The 11,577-nt window shown below is 33.9% G+C and overlaps 1 protein-coding gene and 1 non-coding gene across 3 annotated transcripts; both read left to right on the top strand.

Moving 5' to 3' along the window:
* Positions 1-904: 904 nt before the first annotated feature.
* LOC143593471 (B3 domain-containing transcription repressor VAL1-like) lies at positions 905-8,764 on the top strand. Of its 2 annotated transcripts, XM_077073094.1 has the most exons (13): positions 905-1,174; positions 1,274-1,404; positions 4,400-4,481; positions 4,583-4,684; positions 4,769-5,304; positions 5,435-5,537; positions 5,619-5,793; positions 6,522-6,643; positions 6,720-6,938; positions 7,284-7,333; positions 7,568-7,681; positions 7,799-7,866; positions 7,950-8,764. In XM_077073094.1, exons 2-13 carry the CDS (start codon positions 1,283-1,285, stop codon positions 8,417-8,419), a joined length of 2,163 nt encoding a protein of 720 aa, XP_076929209.1. In that variant the 5' UTR covers positions 905-1,174; positions 1,274-1,282; the 3' UTR covers positions 8,420-8,764. The 2 variants fall into 2 exon arrangements, with proteins under 2 accessions (XP_076929209.1, XP_076929215.1); XM_077073100.1 differs by having other exon boundaries at positions 905-1,404.
* A 447-nt stretch (positions 8,765-9,211) lies between these two features.
* LOC143593643 (U6 spliceosomal RNA) lies at positions 9,212-9,315 on the top strand. Its single transcript, XR_013146148.1, has one exon. It is a non-coding gene; the product is annotated as a U6 spliceosomal RNA (small nuclear RNA).
* Positions 9,316-11,577: the final 2,262 nt, after the last annotated feature.

Here is an 11,577-nt window from a genome sequence, read left to right as displayed (position 1 = left end):
GTAGGCTCTCGCACACCAATGAGTTATATAACCATTAGTTAATGTATTAAGTATGTATTTATATAAAAAATACATAGAAATAAAGGTAAAAGTAATTAATAGTGATATATTATGTTACATAAGAGTTATAAACATACGAATAGTTATAAATAAGTACACGCGTGAACATATAAATTCATAAATATAAACGAGATAATTTCGAATCAAGTCCAAACTTCAGAAATAAAGGCTGAAATGCGACATACACTCGTTCAATCGCTCATAAGCAGGGTCAGTATAACAGATCAGACATGATAAGACATGATGAACTGTGGTGCAAGACACGAACATGACACGATAAATAACCGTGCCATTTTTCCAAATACGAACACAAACTTGCTTTGAAATAGGTTACACGACACAAACTATTCGATAACACGATAAAGTTGAAAATTGGCAATATGTTTACGACTAGGTTTCATATATGGTTTATCAAGTATCGACTTGAAGGCTGCGCATACAATTAAGTAAAATATTTATTTTATTAAAATGATAAAAATATAAACAAGTCATTATCAAGTGTTTAACCTGTTTATATGAATTTAAACGTGTCAACCTATTTAAAAAACAAAATTATATTTAGTCCCAAATCCAAATTTGTTCAACTCCCTCTCTCTTTGTGTCATGTTAATAGTTAGTGTCAAATTAATAATTCCTAAAACTAAAAAGAAACATTTCAAAATATTACAATCCCCGAATTCCTCGTCACCTGTCCAAACTTCAAATATAATAATACTTATTTAAGATTCTTAAATAAAACAAACAACAAAAATAATAATAATAATAATAATAATAATAATAATAATAAATCCCCAATTATAAACAAGTGTTGATGATCTATAATATCTCAAACAAACCCTTATTATAGTTTCTGTCTGTCGTGCATGCATGCGTTAGACCTTCTTCCTCTTTCTTTCTCTCTCTTTCAACGCTTCGTCAATTCTTCAACTTCACCGCCGTCACCGCACCGTCACCTCCGCCGTCACCGCCGTTAACTCAACTCCGTCACCATTACACACGCATGATTAACATTAACAACTCCGTACACTTCTTCCAATCAATAACATTCAACTCCACCATTTCAATTCGATCCAATTAAACGTTTTCTTCACGATTCGAACTTCGATCCATCTGGGTATTCAATCTTTGATCTGCGTTTTGACCCGTTTCCCAAATCGGGTGTTTAAAGGTCCGATTTTTACCATTTTAGGGTTTGATTTGGGGTTTTTTGCAGGTGGGTCAAATGTCGTTGTTGCCGGTGAATGTTTGTATGAATGGGTTGTGTGGTACGATCACCACGGCGCAGTGGAAAAGAGGGTGGCCCATGAAAGTCGGTGGCGCGGCTGCACTCTGCTACACCTGTGGGTATGATATATTTTTTATTCCGATTTTACCCTTTACTGTTTTATGAATTTAGTCATTTGCAAATGCCCTGTTTATATTTTTACAGAATATGTTCAGTAATCTATTTTTTATGTAAAATTTATGATTTTTTTGGTTTCAAGAAAATAAATAGACTGCAAGAATGAGATAAAGTGTATATGTGTTTTCATAATTTGTGTCGAAACTGTTGTTTATGTACAGAAGTTGGTCTAAAAATGTTATTTTTATGTAAAATTTATGATTTTTTTGGTTTAAGAAAATGAAAAGACTGCAAGAATGAGATAATTGTATATATGTTTTCATAAATCGTGTCAAATCGATTGTATATGGACAAAATTGGTTTAAGAAATGCTATTTTATGTAAAATTTATGATTTTTTTGGTTTAAGAAAATGCAAAGACTGCCAGAATGAGATAATTGTATATATGTTTTTCATAATTTGTGTCGAATCGAATGTATTTGTTGACAACAGTTATATAATATTGGTATTTGATTATTTTACAAAATTTAAGAAATACTCAATATATGCAAGATATATGATTATTTTATGAAAACGCGGCAAGAATGAGCTAATTGAATAGATTTTTTTTCACAATTTGGTATCTAAGTTTTATAATTTGTAAAAAAAATACTCTATTTTTGCAAGTTATATGATTATTTTGGAAAAGGTAAGGTATAGACAAGGCGCGATTGATTGTTTTTGCATCTACATTGTATTTGCACAATGTATAGTTTTTGTTTAGATTATGTGTGGTGGTGTAACTAAAGTGAAAACATCCCGCCACGTCACTGCTACGTAACGTAGGCATGTGGGCTCTCACCAACTTTTTCATCAAGAAGACAAAAACGCGTAATGGTTTAGCTAACAACACAATTATTTAATCTTAATTATTTTTTTTAAAAGGTGAATGGGTTGGATTTGATTGTGGCCCCACCGCCAATGCAGTGGCGCTCAAGCCTCCTTAACGCCGTATTTAACTTTGGCTGTAATCATGTTGGTGAGGTGGAAAGGCGCCACCCAACAACACTCGGTCTTGTGACGGTTGGTTTGTCATTTGTGGCAGAAAGCTTAAAATGACTCGATATATTAAGTTACCTATATTGATGCCATTAAACAAGTCTTGTTGATGCTATCTTTTCATAGCTTTATAATATCTATGTGAAGGTGACATTTTCTTGGTTGGTAACTTGGTATGATGTTTTTATGGTTTTGCTTTGTAAATGAACCATCGATACATACTGCAATAATGAGAAAAAGGCTTTATATGACAAAAGATGTTGAAGTAACAAGAAGGTTGTTTTTTCAAAACATATACAGTTTGTCCATGATTGTTCTTTTTTACAAGCAAGAATAATATAAATTTCTTCAAAAATGAGAAAATTGGACTTTTTTTGTTCCGATTTTACCCTTCACTTTTTACAAATTTACAAATTGACAAATTCAGATATTAGAATTCCCAATTTATATTTACAGACATATCTATATTTACCGAATTTGTTCAAAAATTGTTAAATTTATGCAAAGTTTATGATTTCCTGTGTTTCAAGAAAATGAAAACACTGCAACCATGAGATAACTGTAAATATATTTTCACAATTTGTCACGAATACATATATATTATTGGCATCTAAGTTTTTCATAAATTGTCAAAAGATATTCAATATTTGCAAGATACTATATGATTATAAAAATTTAGGTATTGAAGGAGTGCTATTGATTGCTTCTGCATCTACATTGTATTTGCAACATGTATTGTTTTTGATATTTGTGGCAGAAAGCTAAAAATCACTTAATATATTTAATTACCTATATTGATGCCATTAAACAAGTCTTGTTGATGTTTTTTTTCATAGCTTTATAATATCTAATTATCTATGTAAAGGTGATATTTTCATGGTTTTGCTTTGTAAATAAACCACTGATACTGCAATAATGAGAAAACAGGCTTTATATGACAAAAGATGTCGAAGTAACAAGTTTTTTTTTTTTTTTATGCAAAACATATACATTTTGTCCATGATTGTTCATTTTTGAAAGCAAGAGTAAAATAAATTCTCGCAAAGATGAGCATATTGGAGAAAACTTGAAGGATGAGATGGTTACTTTGTATCCACATTTTCATGTTTTGTTTTAAAATTAAAATCATATATATTTCAACAGTAATGATATTTTTTAGGCTTATCTGCAGGAACAAAGGTTGGTTTTGTGGCTAAAAACTAAATGAGTTAACTATTACAAATACTTTTGACCTAGACTATGATTTTCTTGATATTTACAATTACACATTCATAATTTCTAACGTTCTAACTGAAGGTTGACTCTTTCCCCTATCTTTCGCTATAAAGACACCATTTTTAGCAAAATACACAGCTCTAGTGCATGAGATACCCTCGAACATGTTTAATTATTTTTTTCACACATATTAAAATGTGTAGGATAGTAGATGGCGGATGTTTACAAAAACCATATTTTAACGACTAAGATATTAATATTCTGAATAATTTTATCTTGGAGGCTGTATGTATTAAGAGCTGAGGGTCTCTCTGAAAGCCACCTCTCTATCCCATTGGATAGAGGTACGGTGTGCCTACATCCCACCCTTCCCAGACCCTACTTATAGTTTTACTATTGGTGGGACTCCACTGGGTATGATTGATTGATTAAATTGATTGCTGTATGTATTAAAATCTATAATCACCTTTAGGGCCTGTTTGACCCATTTGACCAGTTCCCTTTTAACCAGATGTTATTACTTGACCCATTTGACCTGTTTGAGGTAGAACATAACCAAAGCAACCCACAAGTGAATGTGCAGAAGCTACATTTATGAATTACATACATATTATGAAACTTCATAATAATCGTCACATTTGTGTCAGAATATATATCATTGCAAAACCTGTGACTTCTTGTATTTTCATGTATGATATTTTTTGTGGATTTTAATTTGTTCTATATATTTTGTGTTGAATGCAGAACTGAATATGATCATGTACGCTACTGTGAACGATTCCACCTTAACGAACCGGGTTGGAGAGAATGCAAATATTGTGATAAGGTAATTTAAGTCTCTAAACATTAAATACCAACTTCCTTATTATTCACCAATATATATATATATAGTTTTTCAATAATAATCGCCAATCTTTATTATTGCAGCCTGTTCATTGTGGATGTGTTGTTTCAAGAAATCTTTACGAATGCCTTGATTTGGGAGGAATATCGTGTATAAATTGCACAAGAGCCCATCCCTTAAAACAGGTATTGTATAATTTATATAAAGTTCCCGTTAAATCAATATTAAACACGATTTGCCCTTTATATAATTTGTATCTATTATTTCAGTTGATTAACGACATTCCAGACAGTACCTCTCGATTTCCCGGCACTTGGCTTCCTTCTGTATTTACCAACCGAACGAGTAACATCACACCGTTAATAAAAGGATTAGATAAATACCAATTCACATCTTCGAATGTTCCTAAAGAATTTATTACCCGCTGCACTTCTGGAAATGATAACGGGCCAACATTCAAAAGTCCATTACCATTATCGTTATCCACCGAGCCCAATCATAACAACCAAAATCTAGGGTCAAATTCGCTTTATGAACAACGGGCCCAACAATCCTTGGCCTTATCTGCACTCCCAACATCTAATGTGGTTACAGAAGAAAAGACACCTTCTTTTGAAACAGAGCCGAAATCACGCCAGACGGTGATTAGTCAGTTGAAAATAAAGTCAAAGTCAAACAGAGGGTTGATTTCGGTTTCGGATAATCGAGTTGGTAGACCTCCCGGTGAAGGCCGGGCCCGCACTCAATTGCTTCCAAGATACCAGCCAAAGATGACTGATCAAGAATTATCTAAAATACATGGAGAGTATCCTTTTTTATATATATATTTTAATTTTTTTATTTTTTCGTTTTGTACATAAAAGTTTGAGTTAATTACTTGATGCTCCCTGTGGTTTGCCCAAATTACAAGTTTGGTCCTTAACGTGATCTAATAGTGTCAACTCCAACTGCACACTTACTCCACTATTTGAGAAGATTTTGAGTGCAAGTGATGCAGGTCGAATTGGTCGTTTAGTCTTGCCAAAGGCGTGTGCTGAAGTGGGTTGACTTTTTGTTTTGTTTGATGCTTTTTTCTCTAATCACGTGCTTTCAGTTTTTGACAATTAAATATTGGTGCAGACGTTTTTCCCGCCTATTAGTAATTCAGAAGGTGTCCCGTTAAAGATCCAGGATATAAAAGGGAAAGAATGGATATGTCAGTTTAGATTTTGGCCCAACAATAATAGCCGAATGTATGTTCTAGAAGGTGTCACCTCGTGCATACAAGATATGCAGTTGCAAGCTGGGGACACAGGTATCCCTTCTTAATCCATGTTGGTTTGGTTTGACCACAACACTATTTATCCGTTTATATGTGTTCATATATATCCATATATAATATGTACACACACACACCGTGACACACATATAGGTGAGGTTATATAGTTGCAAGAACAATAGGCACACCCCTAAATCGTTAAAATATTTTATTAATAGCTCATATTTTTTACAAATGTTTACTTTTTACATACAAATGTGTATGTTATGTACATAGAAACTATTAGATTAATTTGTTCACATTTTTTTAACTTTTAAACGTTTATCTACACTTTACTTGCACATGTGTAGGTTCTATAAATAAGCAAAATTTGTTTCATATATATAAACATTGCATTCCAACCATTTTCTTATATTTTAAAAACTTTTCCGATTGAAAAAAATGAATGTATTATGTTGTTCTTCATGTTCCTGCAAAAAGGTGTGAATTTTTTATAACCCTCCACTATATTAATGTGTGTAACATGATGTAGAAGATTTATGAATTAAAATAGTACTTGTGATTTTTGACCCATTTTGCATGAATGGTCCCATTTTTTTTTAATTTTCACGTTTGACCCGTTAGAGGTAAAATTGAACCTGAATCATCAAATTGTTTCTTAGTGAATTGGTCAAAATCTTCACCATTTATTAGCGTTATGAGGTCTTACTACACATTTTAGGATAATATTTTGTCTTCAAGTTATTATATATAATTTTTTGCAGTGATATTTAGTCGGTTAGATCCAGGAGATAAACTTGTAATAGGGTGTCGGAAGGCAACAGTTTCTGCAGGCACACCGGCTCTTCCTAATCCTGTTAATGGTGACATTGAAAAGTTGCCAACAGTAGGTTTTCTTGTTTCTTTTTATTTATATTTATATTTTTGGTCTTTATAATTCACTTTTGTTTTTTTTGGAAAAGATTGTTGAGAATGAAGGCCCCAGTAACTTGGATTCAGTGGTGCCAACAGAGAAAAAAAGGACACGAAACATCGGGTCAAAAAGCAAGAGGTTGCACATGAACAGTGAAGATGCCTTGGAGCTCAAGTTAACTTGGGAAGATGCACAAGAATATCTCCGTCCACCTGTTTCTAAACCGACTGTTGTCATTATAGAGAACTGTGAATTGGAAGAATATGATGTAAGTGTTTGACATAATTGTGGGAAGATCGACTCGTTAGGGGAGTTGAGTAAACCCCAAAACATTTCTTGTCTAAAAAGTTACCATTTTTGTTTTATAAACAATTTGTATTCTAAATATCATTACAATAAATAAATCTTTTTTGAATAGAATGTTTTAGCAGGTTAATGATTTAAAAGTACAATGCGGGAGACTTTCAATTCATTTGACTCATTTTTTTTTAACTTTATATTTACTAGTTTGGTTCTTTAGAGTTAAAAGGAAAAGATAACATAATCTGAACTGACTTATCATAAGCACACGTGTGACATCTGCTTTGGGTTAATTGTGTGTGGTATCATTCAGGAACCGCCGGTTTTTGGCAAGAAGACCATATTCACAACTAATGCAGCCGAGTAAGGATTCTCTTAAATATCTTTCCTTTTCTTTTTATTATTTATGCAATGCTGGAAAATATTAAAAGGTATTCTAAAATTTAGTTGGTATTAACCCAAGTTGAAGGTCTTACAGTTGACTCCAAAAGTCAAATGTGCATACTTTTTATTTCAATCTTTATCTTGTGAGATTGTTTAATCATATCATAAGTCATAACTTCAGCTTTATAATTTTTATAACTCAACATTGTTTAGGTTACAAGAGCAATGGGTTCAATGTGACAGTTGCTCCAAATGGCGGAAGATACCCTCAGATGTTATTGTTTCTTCCAAATGGACATGCTCTGATAATATTTCCGATCCGGACAGGTATATTGTTTCTTGTTTATATTGGATCCTTTTCTATGTTACTAGGATCAGTAGAAGTGGGTCCCATTAAACAGGTCAAATAGATTATTTTTTATTTCATGCATGATAATGTGCCAGGTGTTTGGGTGCGTTTCCCGAGGAGAAAGGCGTCAAACATTTGTACAAAGTCTTGAGATCTAGCAAAGGTACGGATCCTAAATTTTGAATTCGAGTATAATTCCGTCGTTCTAAAACCTTTCTGATTTAACTGTATTTTTTTTGTTTGCAGAATATAAGAAACAAAAGGTTACAAAAGATTCTGAGACCAAACAAGAAGAGCCCACGGGCTTGGACGCACTAGCAACAATGGCAGTATTAGGAGAACGTAACGAACCCTTAGCGGGCCCCACAACAAAACACCCTCGCCACCGTCCTGGCTGCAGTTGCATTGTGTGCATCCAACCGCCAAGTGGAAAAGGAAAACACAAACCAAGCTGCATTTGCAACGTGTGCGCGACAGTCAAGCGTCGTTTCAAAACGATGATGATGCGCAAGAAAAAGCGGTTGGCTGATCAAGGGAGACAAATGAACCAGAACACACAGGTCCCGGTTGTCAACCAGCCTGGAACTGGGCCCGGACCTGTACTCGGACCAGGGTTGGATCTGAATTGTGACCCAGCTGAAGAACAACAGATGATGCTACCTGAAGCTGTTACTTCTTCTAGCATCACGCCAGAATGGCGTAATGTGCTTACATGACTTGTACCCGATGGTACAAGTAATGCTAAAGACGAACCCGTGCAGACAAAACAAGGTCGTTGAAAGTAGTTTATATTGGCAATGATCGCAAATCAGTGTTCCTCCGCTTTATATATATTTGTTTACTTCCCGTTTCAACCCCTATAATTCTAGAGATTAAATGGAATTAGGATATATCGGCCTTTTTATTTTGCGCTATAGTATGTGTAAGATTGCAAGTGTATGACTGGATTGCGTGGTGTTGGTGGAGTCTGGCAGTGGCTTTTACCATTTATATAATGAATCTATATATATTTACAGTTGTCATGTGCTTGATATGTGATGGTTTTGCTATTGTGGATGGTGCCTTTTTGTGGTTGTGAATGATTAATACTTTTAACTTAATAGGTAAGAGGCTGGTTTGCCTTGAGCCATAGCTGTTCATTAGCTGAGGCTCGAGCTCGATAGCATACAGTAGAAGTACAGTTGAACTCGATTATGTTTATTCTCTCGTTGTATACGTACATTTGAATTAAAACATAAATAAGAATTGAAGAATAAAACCAATTATTTACAATATAAGTATACATAAAAAGGATAAGAGTGGCTGCTAAAGGCAATAAGTTTTATATCAATCAATTTTAAAAGGAAAATAAGAAGAAAAGAAGGTAAAACAGTGAATTACTTCATACGAAACCAATCTGTTTCTTTGATTAATCAAGTGAGTTAAGTTCTATAGAAAGATTCTAGTCAATCAGTTTGTCCCACATCAGCCAAGAGATTAAATAAGACACTTGAAATACTGAGGAGAGAGTGCCTGACAGGGACATCTGAAAAAATTGGAACGACACAGAGAAGATTAGCATGGCCTCTGCGCAAGGATGACACGCACAAATCGAGAAATGGTCCAAATTTTCTTCCTTTTCGTTTCTTTGCTAAAACTCTAGCTCTAGCTGCGTTTTCGACATTGTTGTTACCTACCTCTATTTGTATTCATCACACAGTTCATCGACTTCTCTTTATTTATCAAAATTTGAATATTCAAAATGCATATTGAATCTGTACTTAAACAGCTACCGAGCCCAGACCTTGCTCCTTTGTTTTAGAAAATTATGTTCCGCCTAAGAATTGAATAATTGTCTATGACATTTTTGGTTATTTCTTTTCATGAAAAGTATGTTGCCTTTGTTCGTATGGGGCTAATTAGGACCCTTAGTATGATTATAAGGCTGATGAAAATTTACATTATAATTTGGGGTGTTATTATCTCTAGTAATGAAAGCATAGGGGTCATTAATGCCAAGTCATCAACCATTGGGGGTGTTATCATGCTATGTTTGTTCTTGATAGGAAAATTGGTTTCATGTTAAACCTATGGATGAATTGTGTAAGTATACGTTTAGCCGGGTTAGAGCATTCACAACAGGCACACCATGCTTTGGAAGTGGGTATCGAAAACAAGTAACTAATGTAACTTTCTATATCCCTTGATTAAGGGATTAGAAGAACATATATAGAGATAGAGAAAATACACTTAGATACAACAAGAATAAACAAATATAATATAAGTACTAAACATATGAACTAGTATAAATTAACATCCCCCTTAAGCGAAACGATGGCAGTCCAAGTCGTAACTTGTGATGAGAGAACTCGAACTGGGAGCAAGGAAGACTTTTGGTGAAGATATCCACCACTTGTAGGGTTAATGTGCCTTTAATATGCTGAAGAATACGTTTCACTAGTTGTAAGTGAAGAATAGTAGGAGCTTGAATATATTGACTAACTTGATTTACAACATAAGAAATTTCTGGCCTTGTCATATTGAAGCGCCCCGGACAAGTGACCGATAATACGTGGTATCCTTGCATGGTTCACCAAGAGTGGTAAAGGACTCATTGGTGGCTAGAGGAGGGTGAACTGGTTTGGAGTCCAAAAGGTCATCCCTTTGAAGAATGTCAGTGGCGTATTTAGTTTGACTAAAAAGTAAGCCATGTTGGTTGCGTGTAACTTCCAAACATAAGAAATAATTTAGATCGCCAAAATAAGGAAGGCCGACGAGCCTTGCACGTGTACACATAGTGAAGGCCGATGAACCTTGTACGTGTGAGCACAGGGAAGGCTGGCAAGCCTTGTATGTAATGGTAAGGATGAGCAAGGGGAAGTCCGACTAGCCTTGTTCGTGTTCATTGTAAAGAGCATAGGAAGGCCGGCGAGCTTTGTACGTGCTCATAATAATGAGTATAGGGATGGGCAGCGAGCCATGCACGTACTGATAGGAATGTTAAGAATGTTGTGTCATCAGTGTTACATTATGAATATTTGATGTTATGATATGTGTTACGTTATAAAATGTGATATGATGAATTAAGGCTGCATGTTAATTTTGAACCCATTCAGCCTAGCTGATTTTTAGTATGCACATTAAACTATTTGTTGGTAATCTTCATACTAGGATGGAGGGCATTGCCAGGCTATCCGAAATAGAGTCTGGCATCCAAAGTTTATGTTGTTTATGTTTATCTTAATGACAAATGTTTGTTATGTATATTTCCGAACTTGGAATGTTTTCGCTGCTTAATGAATGAAATTCTCTAGTTTGAGAACCACGTTTCATAAATATATCCAATCGCAGAGACACCCCGGGTTGGGTGTTTCACTACTTCTGTTTATTTGCTTGAGTGTTTAAATATTATCTAACCTAAAAAATGTGTTTATATTACATGGGTAAAGTTAAAATACAAAGGGAGACAAAAATGAGAAGTGTGAGAAAGATTTTTGACCACACAAAAAAACCTTTTGAAAATAAATTAAAAAAAATAATAAAAAATCATAACTCAATATATAAATAAAAAACGAAAAAAAAAAATAAAATGTTTCCGTCATCATTCTCGTTAAAAAAAATAAATAAATAAAATACAAAAAATTTGACGAAAATACACAATGGTGAGATCAAAGACACAATGACGAAAATGAACAAAAGATACAACTATAACTAATAAAGGACCCAATAGATCGTAAAATATAACACAATGACGAACAAATATAACATAATGTTGAGTAATATAATACAATATAAACATAAAAGACACAATGCCAAGGAAAAAAGACACAATCAATGACGAAAATAAACACAAAACACAATGACTTTTTTCACATACCATTGTGTGTTTTTTTAT

Source organism: Bidens hawaiensis, unplaced genomic scaffold (genome assembly GCF_021521415.1).
Source record: "Bidens hawaiensis isolate Kalapana, Puna unplaced genomic scaffold, B.hawaiensis_p1.1 tig00001685_1, whole genome shotgun sequence".
Taxonomy (NCBI): Eukaryota; Viridiplantae; Streptophyta; class Magnoliopsida; order Asterales; family Asteraceae; genus Bidens; species Bidens hawaiensis.
This window is presented reverse-complemented; position numbering and strand designations above follow the sequence as displayed.

What these genes read in the sequence shown, in the direction of transcription:
- LOC143593471 (XM_077073094.1), top strand. Translation starts at nt 1,283, where the DNA reads ATGTCGTTGTTGCCGGTGAATGTTTGTATGAATGGGTTGTGTGGTACG. An exon ending in GAGCCCATCCCTTAAAACAG is followed by an intron (nt 4,685 to 4,768) that starts GTATTGTATAAT and finishes CTATTATTTCAG; the next exon opens with TTGATTAACGACATTCCAGA. An exon ending in AGTCTTGAGATCTAGCAAAG is followed by an intron (nt 7,867 to 7,949) that starts GTACGGATCCTA and finishes TTTTGTTTGCAG; the next exon opens with AATATAAGAAACAAAAGGTT.